Source organism: Giraffa tippelskirchi, chromosome 8 (genome assembly GCF_054371585.1).
Source record: "Giraffa tippelskirchi isolate mGirTip1 chromosome 8, T2T-mGirTip1v1.2.pri, whole genome shotgun sequence".
NCBI lineage: Eukaryota > Metazoa > Chordata > Mammalia > Artiodactyla > Giraffidae > Giraffa > Giraffa tippelskirchi.
In genome coordinates this window covers 92,685,529-92,700,012 of record NC_137282.1, presented here as the reverse complement: position 1 = coordinate 92,700,012, position 14,484 = coordinate 92,685,529, and the positions used below count along the sequence as shown (strand labels likewise).

The 14,484-nt window shown below is 37.5% G+C and overlaps 1 protein-coding gene across 4 annotated transcripts in view; it reads right to left on the bottom strand.

Moving 5' to 3' along the window:
- The window catches only part of ITGA1 (integrin subunit alpha 1), a 154,706-nt gene that overhangs the window by 68,403 nt on the left and 71,819 nt on the right, over positions 1-14,484 (bottom strand). For all 4 annotated transcript variants that reach the window (XM_081517739.1, XM_081517741.1, XM_081517740.1 and 1 more), the window contains 4 exons: positions 12,361-12,473; positions 9,830-9,918; positions 9,598-9,709; positions 8,589-8,716 (listed from right to left, as the gene is read on the bottom strand). In XM_081517739.1, coding sequence (XP_081373865.1) covers positions 8,589-8,716; positions 9,598-9,709; positions 9,830-9,918; positions 12,361-12,473 — 442 coding nt within the window. The remainder of the gene's footprint in view (positions 1-8,588; positions 8,717-9,597; positions 9,710-9,829; positions 9,919-12,360; positions 12,474-14,484) is intronic.

Below are 14,484 nucleotides of genomic sequence, written 5' to 3'. Positions count from 1 at the left end.
AAGATAGTAAAATTAGACTCTTTTTAAAAAATATTTTTGATATGGACCATTTTAAAAGTCTTTATTGAATCTGTTACAACATAGCTCTGTTTTCTATGAGGTTCTTTTTTGGCTGCTAGGTATGTGGGATCTTAGGTCCCCACTAAGGGATCACACCCACACCCCCTGCATTGGAAGGTGAAGTTTTAACCACTGGACTGCCAGGGAAGCCCCAACAATAAACTCTTACAAAGTAAGGGATGAGTAACAATAGAGGAACAGTTAATTTTCAGAGACAACTGTCAGGGACACATTTAGCTCCTGGGGAGATATAGTTTGAACTTCTTGATTAAGTAGTTATAATTGCAAGCTGATTCACATTATAGCATAAACTAGGCACACAACTGGCTGAGAATCCTGCTACATGAGTAAGAGGAACACTTAGAATCTCCCACTTCAACATAAAATTTACATTCATGTTTCAGATAAACCTCAAACTAATGTCTCCTTATCCTCCTTTTCCAGGGAATACTAACTTTCTAAGTTGCTAGGTATAATTTTTTTAAAAGTCCATAATCACACACTTTCAGAAAGCAATCATTAAAACAAAGTTTAACAGTTTTTCTGTCTCTGTCTGTCTGCCTCCCTCTCTTGTAAGTAAAAAGGGCCACAAATTTCAAATAATACAAAAGAGCAGGCTTTCCCTAACTCCTGAAATGCTCTGCACTGACTCATAAGTGGATTACTTTGAAAGCGCTCTCAGAGTCTAATATGAAAACATGCATTGTGAATCACAAATTGGAAGACCTGATGTATTTTATTCTTAGTTAGGGGAATTTGTTTTTTATGTGGAACATGTTCCACACCTCAAACAACATAGCTTGGAAAATATTGTTTTATTCTAATTGTGAATTACCTGCTTATAAAGATCAATTCATTGTTCTGCTTCATTCACGCCTATTATATTTATATCACACTGTCATGGATTGCTTCCCAGGTGGTGCTAGCAGTAAAGAACTCACCTGCCAATGCAGGTAGACATAAGAGATGCAGGTTCAATCCCTGGGTTGGGAAGATTCCCTAGAGAAGGAAATGGCAACCCATTCCAGTATTCTTGCCTGGGAAATTCCATGGAGAGGAGCCCGGTAGGCTACAGTTCATGGGGTCACAAAGAGTTGGACACGACTGAAGTGACTTAGCAAACAGTCATGCATTGCAGTTTTCCAAATATAGGCCTTGACTTTAAGTTGGAAGTTTTTCAGGATTAGGGACAAAGTTTTAGAGTTTGTTATTTATATTGCTATACACCTAGCATAATACTTGATCAATAAGATACTTTGTAAATATCTGCTGAATTAAAATGAATTATCCAAATGGCTTCCTTTCTTTTAAGAGTAGAACAATGAGGGAAGTGAATGTGAAGAATATGGAAGGAATGATGCTGTTAGAAATCACAAAAATTACTATTTTTTTCCTCATAAAAAAGTCACAAAAGAATGACAAGAGAGTTTAAGAAAGAAATGTTTAAAGTAGTTATTACATATACTAAGTCAAGGAGTTATGAAGGAATGGAATTATCTTCTCCTGTAGAATTCTACCATTACCTTGTATTGTTAAGTTACAGTTATAACACCAGTGCCTAAACTGTAATGCCCAGCATGAGTTTAGTTTCCGGGCTTTCATTCAAAAGTTAATATTATCCAATCAATGGCCTCTTTAGGGGAATAATGACAGGGAAGAACAATAAAGTTTTCTATGTGTTTGTAGGATGCACAACTGCTTTACCTAATAAGTCCTCAGTCTTTGGGTCTGGTCATTTTATATTTTCTTTTACCAGACTACGGTGCAAAAGCCCTGCCTTACAACGTGCTTCTACTGTAATTAATTAGAATATGAATTCAAGTTAACTGTCAACACAAACCATTCTGAGACCATTTTAACTGAAACTGGGCTTAACCTTTGTCTCTATGGAGAGTCATAAGAACAGGACTGGCTCACAGGTAAATGAAATGAATTCTCAGAAACACAATAAATTTGGTATATGATAGGTCTTTAGTTGGTCTCTTGCTTGATGGGAGGTGATGCAATGAAATTGACTCATACTCAAAAATATGAGGCTAGAAGATGTTAAGAGGGGGAAGACTATGGGAGAAATTGAGACCAGAGGTGAATGGGGCTACATGTGTTAAACACCTGAAAAGAAAAGCCTAAAACACAATGTTCAAAGAATATTCAAACCATCACACAATTGCACTCATTTCACACGTTAGCAAAGTAATGCTCAAAATTCTCCAAGCCAGGCTTCAACAGTATGTGAACCAAGAACTCCTAGATATTCAAGCTGGATTTAGAAAAGGCAGAGGAACCAGAGATCAAATTGCCAACATCCACTGGATCATCGAAAAAGCAAGAGAATTCCAGAAAAACATCTACTTCTGCTTCATTGACTATGCAAAAGCCTTTGACTGTGTGGATCACGACAAACTGTGGAAAATTCTGAAAGAGATGGGAATACCAGACCACCTTACCTGCTTCTTGAGAAACCTGTATGCAGGTCAAGAAGCAACAGTTAGAACCAGACATGGAACAGACCGGTTCCAAATAGGAAAAGGAGTATGTCAAGGCTGTATATTGTCACTCTGTTTATTTAACTTATATGCAGAGTACATCCTGCGAAATGCTGGGCTGGATGAAGCAAAGCTGGAATCAAGACTGCAGGGAGAAATATCAATAACCTCAGATATGCATATAATACCACCCTTATATCAGAAAGTGAGGAGGAACTAAAGAGCTTCTTGATGAAAGTGAAAAGGGAGAGATAAAAAGCTGGCTTAAAACTGAACATTCAAAAAATGAAGATCATGGCATTCGGTTCCATCACTTCATGGCAAATAGATGGGAAAACAATGGAAACACTGACAGACTTTATTTTCTTGGGCTCCAAAATCACTGCAGATGGTGACTGCAGCCATGAAATTAAAAGACCCTTGCTCCTTGGAAGAAAAGCTATGACAAACCTAGACAGCATATTAAAAAAGCAGAGACATTACTTTGCCAACAAAGATCCATTTAGTCAAAGGTATGGTTTTTCCAGTAGTCATGTATGAATGTGAGAGTTGGAACATAAAGAAAGTTGAAAGTCGAAGAATTGTTGCTTTTGAACAGTGGTATTGGAGAAGACTCTTGAGAGTTCCTTGGACAGCAAGGAGATCATACCAGTCAATCCTAAGGAAATCAGTCCTGAATATTCATTGGAAGAACTGATGCTGAAGCTGAAGTTCCAATACTTTGGCCACCTAATGCAAAGAGCTGACTCATTAGAAAAGACCCTGATGCTGGGAAAGGTTGAAGGCAGGAGGAGAAGGGGATGACAGAGGGTGAGATGGTTGGATGGCATCACCAACTCAATGGACATTAGTTTGAGCAAGCTCTGGGAGATGGTGAAGACAGGGAGGCCTGGCGTGCTGCAGTCCATGGGGTCACAAAAAGTTGGACATGAATGAGCATCTGAACAACAAGAAAAACACGGTATAGAGCAGTGTCTTGGCGGGGGAGTGCCCACAGTCAAGTCTCTTCTAGCTCGATGACTTCATGAAGCCAAGTGGAAGAGTGAGAGATGGTGGTCACTACAATAATGATTTTTAACACAAAGAGAAATGAAAACATTCCAGAAATTACATTTTTCCAACGTAAATGACTTGCCTCCTATTTGCTAGGCAACACACAAACACTGAACTGTATTCTATAAATATAAGGATTAATGCACAGCACTGTCATTGTGGAATTCACATTTCACCAGGAGAGATGGAATCATGAAACAAAAAGCCACGCTTCTGAGTGATGAGAGCAGTTGACTAACAGTGTGCAAATGCTGTGGGGATGTGGAGGGGAAGGGACTTTTCCTAGCAAGAGTGGGTGGAATAGCCATAGAGAAAGTCATATTTGAATTGAGTCTCAGAAGTTTGCCTAGCACATGGGGCCTGGGGTGGAGAAGAGCTTTCCAGGCAGAGAGAATCCTGTGAACACAGAGCAATGTGTTTAGGGAAGGCCAAGGCAGGAGTGACTGCAGGGCAAGAAGAGAAGGAGGCAGTGCACAGGCAATAGGTGACAAATGCCTTATAATTCCCCGGAGGGCTTGGGTATTATTCAGAAGACAGAGATAGGAGATTTTTATCCAGGGAAATGTCATGATCTGAACTTTTCATGCGAAAAGTAATTCAGATGAGTGATGGATGGAGAGAGGGGACAACAGAGACAAGGAGGCTAGAGAAGGAGATTCACCTCATTCACAACACAACCTGATAGACCAGGGTTTGGCTGCACGCCTCACACAGCCTTCTCAGACCTCAAAACAATGCATCAGCCCTCATATTTAAGGCTCCTAGGAAACGGCCATAAAATGTGTAGTAAAAAGAAAGATAAATAATATTTCTAAAATTTAATTAATTTCCCCCATTCATTTTGCCTGGTTTAATGTTATGCTACACTCTTGATGGGAACAATCTAGACATTGTTCCATTAGTATATTTCACTTTTATATCAAGGCTCACAATTTACTGGTTTTATTTAAGGTAATGCACTTGTATATGGCATATTTATATCATTCTCATTTATTATTAAAAGCAATGTTATGTTTAGGTATTGAGGATCAATAAGACCTCCGTAATGTTTATACCATCATATCTTTTATGGCAAGCTCAGAGTGCTTCAGGTTTGTTTTTATAGGTGGTTTTTTAAAAGGTGATTTTATAGCCCTTACTCTGTCTTGGATAAAAATTTGGTTTGCAAAAGTTCCTTGACTATGTTTGCAAAAGTCTTAATGGGACCACACAGAGACATGGGGGAAATTTTGAGTAACTATTTAGGGTTGATGTTTTTGTCATTTGCATTGCATTTTCCTAATGTATACTAATTGTCGTATGGAAACTTTAACACAAGTTTTAAAATTTATTTTCCTTCTTCCCTTTCTTCCTTTCTTCCTTTTTTTTTTTTGTGGAGGAGAAAATTGCTTCCAGAAATGGTTCATATCTATGAGAATACCTTCCAATAATTGCAATTACTACATGAAAAATCTATGACTGCAGAAAGTAGGCCATAATTCTCGACCTTGATCAAGTGAATAACTGTAATTAATATAACAAACAGGAACTCACAAGGTATAATTAGAATGTAAATTTTGGGGGGTCCATGATCCCTGTAAAACTTATTTAGGGTTAAATTCTTCTACTCTCACTGGATGCTAAGAAAAATGTCTTATGGCTTTTCTTATTTTTACTTCTAAAATATCTGTTTTGTAAAAAAGCTCTAAATTTTAATTTAGGCTGTACAACATGAAATTGCTATATTTGTAGGTCAAAAATGATCAAATGGCTTGAGAATGGATACATGTATATGTACGACTGGGTCCTTTTGCTGTGTACCTGAAACCATCACATTGTTAATCAGCTATACTCCAATACAAAACAAAAAGTTAAAAACATGATCAAATAGCAACAATTTCATATGGTTCAATCTACATTAAAACAAAACCAACAAGACAAAACATCAAGTTGATTTATAATTAAATCTTCTCTCCTCCTCCTTTTAAGGGAGGAGAGAAGCATGTAGTTGAGGACTGGCTGTTTCTTTGTTTCTCTGCTCCCACCCCTCAGATTGCTAACTATAATTTCTGACATGGACAGAGGGAGGGAAGATAAATAAATGAAGGGCACCGAAATTCTACTGGTGCCGATCCATGATGGATCAGGTGCAAATAACAGGTATTACCTTTTTAGTGGGCTCTTTGGAGATCTCCCTTCACCTGCCTCCTGGCCTGAGTGAATGTATCTCACTGCCGTGATCCCTAGGAATTGGGGATAGCGTCAGCTGTTCTTCTGTGCAGAGGCTTCCACTCCCAGGCGATTCTATGGCCAGGAGCAAACATGACTCCATGACAAGCTATGAGAAACATACATTCTTTGTACTGACAACTTTAGGGGTGAGGCCAATCCTAGCATCGTGACTTGCTTGTCAGAAGCCAGACAGCTATCTTCCCTTTAGTGTAGGAGTTAGGCACTCAGCAATTGTGTGTCCCACCTTTCCCAAGCTCACTGTATGATCCCACCAAAGCCTTTCTCACCAGGCTCTTTCTATAGAGAAGCCCTCTTCACAAATTTGGCCAACTCCATTTTTAGTGCCTTTATACCCTTGATATGGGTGAGGAGTCTGAGTCTTGTATCTAGCTCTTAACTTTCCAGTTTTGCAACTTCTTCTGGGTAATCCCTCTCAAATTCATTTTTGTAGCTGCCCCTTTCAGGAATGGAGAGATGGGAGGATAAGTAAGGGGGAGGGAAAATTTCAGAAGCTAATTTTGCAAATCTTAGGGCAGGATTGGGTGCTTCAAATGAAAAGGAACAAAAACTGAAGACAAAAAAACCCCTATTTAAATTATGTTAGCAACCAACCAGGAGGAAAAAAGATTGTTAAAGCAAATTGTTTATGTTTTTAGAGAGAATTACTGTAAGGCCACGTGAAAGAAAAGCATACTTTTTAGTACACATTTCTTTGAAATGAAAGTATCTTTTTAAATTACTATGAACAAATTTCTTATCTGACTGCACTAAAGGAAGATCAAACATTAAATAACATTTAAATATGTTGTACTTAAAACCCTATTAAATAGAGTTTGGCAAAAGTGATGGCTTAGTGAATGTCATTCTCAAACCCTTTTGTTTAGAGAATTACTTATGAAATTATTCATTAATACAGCTTAAGGCAACATGGAAAAAGATTAGAAATCACTAAAGTATAAACACTAAAACCCAACATATAAATAATATACTTAGAAGACTACTAAAATGCCAGCTAATGAAAAAGTCTCATTAAATGTTCATCTATCAGAGAAAAATGCAAAAATGCATTCAGTATGATACACACACTTATTCAACAGGTGCTCATTAGAGGGCCACTAAAGAAGCCCAGCAAAGCACTGGGCTAACCACTGACAAGGATAAAAAGAGATATAAAGGCTTCAGTCTTGAGGTCCCTGTAATCTGGAGGATGCAGTAAGCACAGACACACACAGCACACATATCAACACAATAATTCATTAGGCCATGGTTTCTCAACTTTAACCTGTTAAAAATTATGTGGGTTGCTTACTTCAAATGTAAGCTCTCAGAGATTCTGATTCTTGAAGTCTGGGGTACAATTCACATACCTCTGGGATTCAGAAGCAGGAATTCCATGAGCCACACTTGGAGAAACATTGTTATACAGAAGCTCCATGAAGGCAGTGGCCGTGTCTGTCTATTTTTCCATGATTAGCCAAGCCCTCACACGGAGACTGGTACATAGTAAACCCTCAGGAGAAACCTCCAAATAAAGGAATGAATGAGTCTGGCTAAACTCCACCATGAACGATGCAAGCAAAATACGACATAAAAACTCAGCAACTTAAGTAGCTCCTTCCTCAGTAGGAAGCAGGTTCCCTTGAGTGAAATCTGAAGGTGCTACAAACGACTCAATGCACAGGGCTGCATTCTGAAATCTTTCTCTTTGTGGAATGGGGTCCTGGAACTAAGGAAATGTGACCTGACTCTTCTCAGCAAGTTTATGTCCCTTCCATTCACTGGTAGCATCTGGACCCCAGGGTTCATCCACATTCCTCTGAATGGAGCCACTGTTCCCTCCTAGAGAGACATATAACTCCACGAAGCCCACTCTGGCAGGCTGGAATTCAAATGGTGCTGGACAGAACAGCTCTTCTATTGGACTCTCACTACTGAAATGTAAAATTAATTATAGCTCTCATAGATGGAAACATCAGAACTGCAGCAGAGTTCACTGAGCATATAAGCAATTGATTGTTAGCTGTTTCTTTACAAAACTGAGTTGCAGGCACCAATCCTCACTGAAGCAGTGATTATTCCTCTAAAATAGTCTTGTAGGTTTTCTTCCTAAAGTTGTGGAGCAACTTCAAACATGTCACAGCTGCACTAATTTCCACAAATAGCTACAAAGAAATAACATTTTTACAGTGTAATAAATAAATGTAAAAGTAAAATCAAATATTCAGATGACCCAAAAATACTACAGATTTTAAAAATACTCTATTTTTTTTCCCCAAGGGCCTCTGGTGGCTCAGACGGTAAAGAATCTGCCTGCAATGCAAAAGACCCAGGTTCGATCCCTGGGTCAGGAAAATCTCCTGGAGAAGGAAATGGCTACCCACTCCAATATTCTTGCCAGGAGAACTCCATGGACAGAGGAGCCTGGTATGTTACAGTCCATGGGGTCACAAAAGAGTCGTACACAACTTAGCAACTAACACAAAAATACTCCAAGACTATTGTTAGTTTTGGAAAGAAAGGATGGATAAGAAGGTAAAACAGGATGGATGAAACAAGTGGAAGGGAGAAAGCTCATTGTTGGGAATGTGGTAAGAGAGGAGACAGCCATGATCAGCAGTTTGAATTCAGGTATGTCAGAGCAGGCAATTTTATATGGAATAAAAAGTTCATCCTGAATTTTAGCTTTATTGATGAATTGGTATTCCGAATATTATCTTATTAAAAATCTATGCATTTGTATCTTGAGGACAACAGAAATCAAAACATGAAATCACATACCTGTGTCTGTTTAGGACCAATATCCATTCTTTTAAGAAGGTCATTTAAAAAAGCTGTAACACTTTCCCAGGGATAAATACTGTTAGAACCATCCAGCACAATGACTATATCTAGCTGAGTGCTGCATTCTGCAAGAAAAAGAGTCAATCATGCAAATTTGCCATCTATCTTTAGAGGAATATGAAATGGTTTCATGGTTGAAAGAAGCTCATTTTAAAAGATGATGTTCTTCAGGTCTTCCCTGGTGGTCCAGTGGTTAAGAATCTGCCTTGCATTGCAGGGGACAGGTTCGATCCCTGGTCCGGGAAGATCCCACATGCCACGGAGCAGCTAAGCCAATGAGCCAAAACTACTGACCCACATGCTGCAACTACTGAAGCTTGCATGCCTAGAGCCCACCCACCACAACTAGAGAGTAGCTCCCACTCGCCACAGCTATAGAAAGCCCATGTGCAGCAACGAAGACCCAGCACAGCCAAAAATAAATAAATAAAATAAACACATAAATAAATCTTTTCAAAAAAAGATGATGTTCTACAAAATGGACACACTACTTCTAAAACCAGAAAAAAAAAGTCTTTTAAATAAAAAGTATAGGTGATATGGATTCACATCAAGTAAAATGCATTTCTACTTAATTTTAATTAACACTGTACGAGTTATCTTTCGAAATTCTTTCAATATTAATTCTGTATACAGTTTTCATTCCATGTGTATTTCAAATGAGTTTATCTTCCTCAAAGAAATTCACCCTTTAAATAAAAACAATGTGACAGCTTTAGCTATGATGATTAAATATGACTCTGTAAAGGTTACTTACACTAATATCAGTTCCAAAAATAGCAATGAGGTTTGGTTATATATTGGCAAAGCAAGCATTTACCTAAATTGGTAATGCTGGTAGCCAAGAAAATACTTCAAGCTTTTTGGTATGCTCCTGTGTATACATATATCTCATCCATTGCTTACGCTTTTTAAACATTGCAAAAACACTGCATAAAATCTGTACCTTGTACAGGGGCAATGGAGTTCACGACTTGAAATGTGGGGCTGACATCAGAACAGATTCCAGTTGTGTAATGCAAATGTCCACATCGATAGGCATACAAGGGCCCACATGCCTTTTAAAAAATTTAAAAAATTAAAACTATTAGATTAAAAATTATATAACAGATTTTTATGAAGATTTATGGTCATAGAATTCCTAGTTCATTAACCATCATTACTCTTCCTTTTCTTACCAGAAACCCTCCTTTTGGGTTGGTGACTAAAGTTGATCCAAATGTCATGTTCTCCTTTACTTCTGTGACATTGGGAATTGATGTATTAACTAAAAATAGAAGAAACTTTTATGAGAGTGGAAAACAAGTAAAATTAAGTGTCTTCTCATAAAAACCTTCTGTTTGCTTTGCTCATATCATAGGACATTCTTCTTTTGGTTCCACTAAATAATCTTCGAAGTATTATTAAGGAGTATAATAAACAAGCAAAGGCAGAAAACTGGCTTTTGTCTCAGAAGCTTGGTCTGGATCACTGTCTCAAATACTTTTGCTGAACTGTAAAAAAATGCACAACTATCGGGGTAATCAGAACACGGGACAGCCTTTCATACATTTTTTGCCAATTAAAATAGATAAAATATTTAGTCTCAAAATGTAGATACAAAGTAAATTTACACACTCATCTTATATGTTATATCTACATGTTAAAAATGACCAATGACAAAATGATTTCTGGCAAGAAGAAGGAAAATGGGTAGAAGACCAGAAAAGAAAACTCAAACACAAGATTTTAACCATTATATTCATCATCACAGGGACATTAACAGGGTTACAAAGAAAACCAACGCAAGATTAGAGCAGTGGTCAGGATGTTTGGATAAAGACACAACGAAGGGACTACATTTGAAATTACAGATAAGAACGTTGGGCCCTGAAGCATGCAAACCTGGGCAAAAAGAAAAGTTCTGCTCACATTAAAAAAGGAAAAAAATAAAAAGATTAGACAGGAAAGGCAAAAACTTCTAAACCTTTCTCAGCAGAGTGTTAGAATATTTAAAAGTGGCAAAACTCAAGTTCGAGAAAAACTCGTCTCACTGTTCATGCCTATAATTTTTTCTTACTGTAAGTTTACATGGGAAATGGAGGCAGAGACTGATTCCTGAATGGTCACAGTGACCTCCTAATCTGAACACTGTCTTTGTCTTGGAATCCAGTCTGGTTTGCTTTGAAAGCACCTGGAACTGGTCTTGAATAATCTGGATTAGAGGTTTTGATACTAGGGTTGAGCATCCCTGGGATGTTAGGAACCATAGCAGAAACTTTCCTATCCTTGACATAGCCAGTCTCCATGCTGCTGTTGAGACTCTGTTCCAGTTTCCAGTAATGGAGGAGCAGCTTCTATCAGAACAGCCCTTTTGTAAACAACAACTATAAACTTTAGGAAAAGGAAAAAAAAAAAGGAACAATCATCCGAAGGCATTGGAAAAACAATCCAAACCAGGCAGAAACTGGAAGGGAGTCTATACTTGTAAGAGGAGATTAGCACTAGATGAGTTTCCTGTTTTTCTGTTTGTTTGTTTTCCCCAAGGGAAGGCCTGAGCCAGTGGCTAAACCTCAAATAGGACGCACAGTCTTCCTGTCTAAAAGAAACAGAGGACAGAGACAGGGGCAATGACGGTAATGTCAAGTAGTGGGGGGCGGGGGGCGGTATTTTGGAAAGGAAAGCCACAAAAGGAGAGTTTCAATATACGCAGATATATTCTTTCCAAATATCTAAATGACCTGAATTGTACATGTGCAGAGTAAACTTCACACAGCCCAGCTAAAAAATTAGAAGAATCGAGTAGAGATTTTAAGGGCTTCCCACTGCTGTTTGGAAATTGATTTCAGTCAAGTAAACTGCCTGCTAAAACAAAAAGTTAAAACTTTTCAAAGACACATCACAAGATCTAGAATCTCCACACTTCAAAAGTTTAATCCAGAATACAATCCAAAGTTACTAAACATAAGAAGAAACAGGAAAATGTGACCTAACCTTAAGAGAAAGGTAATAAATGGAAAGTGACGTTGAGATATTCCAGATGTTGGAATTATCAAGTGAGGATATTAAAGCAGCTATTAAAGCTATGCTCTTGAATATAAAAAAAAAGTTCATAATGAACAAGCAGGAATTTGAAAAAAAAAAACAAACTGAAAAATACAGTATCTTAAGAAAACCTGCAGAGGCTGAGTCATTTCCAAGTCACTTAATACTATACAGAACACTGACAGAGTTCTAATTCCTACATAGCTCTAGCAGGAATTTTCTAGTCGTGTTCTAACTATGGTATTTCTATCAAATACATATGTTTCAATATAAATTTACCTTGTGCTATTTTCATTCTCTTTTTTAAAAAATTAAATTTCTCTACTACAATTTCCTTGTGTGCTATTTTCTTAAAAAAATACTAAGTTAAATTTTGTGGAGTAAATGTGATGAATAGGTTTATTTAGAAAATTTCTTTTGTGTAACTGCCGAGTTTACAAAGGATCCTGGACAATGGAGGCAGTTACAAGTTACAGAACTAGTAAGACCTTCTAAGTCTACGGCTATTCTATGATGAATTTCTAAAGCAAATGAAAGGCAGAAGGAATAAAAATATGTGAATGATAAAAACCGAAGAATTTTTATAGATGACTTCTGGTATTTTCTTGAGTTGGTTGAAATTTACTTTCAATGTGAATGCTGGGCATAGTTTAGGATCAGACTTTAACGTTTTGACTTTAAATACCTGGGAGATCCAACTTTATGCAAGGTAATGATTCACTTCGCCCAACTGGACACTTATAGACGTCTCCAGTTCTGTTCTTGGGTTGGCCGACTAAAGGAGACCCAATAAGCACCCTGGAAGTTAAAAGAGTCAATTAACATTTTTGAATAATGAGAAACATTTTATCTTTGTTACTGTATGGCTAGTTCTAAGATGACTGACAGGAGCTCCATAGACATAATTAGAATAGTCATCCTCAGTAATTTAATGTTATTTAAAATAAGCAGAGTGTCTTCTCCAAATTGCAGATTGATTTAAGTAAAAAAAGGAATAAAATACATAGGAGAGAGACTTGAATATTTTATTTTCTTGTATCATGTTACTTTAATATGTTTTTTATTTGGGGGATGAAAGCACACGCCTGCTGCTGTGTTAATTTACAAAACACACATGGAACTATAAATGACTTTTTCCCAATAATTTCATAGAGAAGTCAGGAAAAAGAAACATTAGATCATCAGATTTAATGTTAGTATATGCCTAGTTTGTAAGTACTTAGAAAATAAAGATAGTTATGAGACAGGTTAAAATCACTTATTGTTTTAGACAGAAATATGAAAGCATTCTAATAATAATTAATGGAAAAGTATAATCATGATTTATTTTAGTGCTAGCAAAAGCCATTTAAGAAGGTCCGCTATAATATCTTCAGGAATACAATGGATGAATGTTGTTGAATGTTAAAATACTTGCTGGGATCCACAGCGGCTCATTCATTGCTGGCTAAACAGCTACATCCAAGACACTGATTACTAGCAACCAAAGGACTCTAATTACGTACCCTAAGACTGCACTTGGGGTTGACTTAGTCTATATCTTTGTTAATGACTTAAGTGAAGACACAGAAAGCATAAAAGTATTCTTCAAGTAAATCAGTATACCTATGTGGGCATTCAGAAGTGTCCTAACATTCTGGAACAAGAAATTTAAACTAGTAAAATTTAATAAGAACCTATGTAAATAATTTCACTTATCTGTGTACTATTATCTACATCAGAACAGAATGTGAGAAACTTGATTTAATAGAAGTTCGTGTGAAAAAGTCATGGAAGATTTAGTTGACAGCGAGAAAACGGGAGCCAATAGTGTATTTTAGAGCCAAGAAGGCTAATATGACCTTAGGCTGCACTGCTAGAAATAGATGCCCTGGTCAAGGAAAGTGATAGCCCCTCTGTGCTCTGCACTGTCGGGCCATGTCTGGAATCTCCAAATTAAGAGAGACATAGGCACAATGGAATGTATTTAGGAGGCTATGACTCAGAGAGTTCAGAGCCTGGTAATTTTGTCAGACCAGAGATGCTCAAGGGAAAGTTGGGGAAGTTTAGTGTGGAGAAAAAATGTCTGAAGGAGAATTGAAAGGTTGTAAAGGGCTGTAGGTAGACTGGGCATGCTTTTTTAAATTTTTCAAAATTTGAAAGTTTGCCATATATAAAAGGGAAGGGATTTTTAATGGAAATGAGTTTTACAACAACTGCAAATATTGAATTGTTGAACAGAATCCCTAAAACATGGCTGTGATATAATGCCTTTGCAAAGCCATTTCTGATATACATAAATAACCATAAAAATGTTCAAACTCTTTAACACATAATTCTTACTTCTGGGAATCTGTCCTAAAAATTGACCTAAATTAGAGGAAACAAGCTTGATGCATAAAGATAATGCTTATAGCGTATATATAACCATCAAAGATTAAAAGAAATGTGACCAACAGCAAGATTAATTAATTACTGTAGGGTCATTCCATAGAATTGGAGAAGGAAATGGCAACCCACTCCAGTACTCTTGCCTGGAGAATCCCATGGATGGAGGAGCCTGGTAGGCTACGGTCCATGGGGTCGCGAAGAGTCGGACATGACTGAGCGACTTCAATTTCACTTTTCCCTTTCATGCATTGGAGAAGGCAATGGCAACCCACTCCAGTATTCTTGCCTGGAGAATCCCAGGGACAGGGGGGCCTGGTGGGCTGCCATCTATGGGGTTGCACAGAGTCGGACACGACTGAAGTGACTTAGCAGCAGCAGCAGTAGCATTCCATAGAATATTGTGCAGTCATGAAAAGAACAATAGTTAATAAGACTGCAT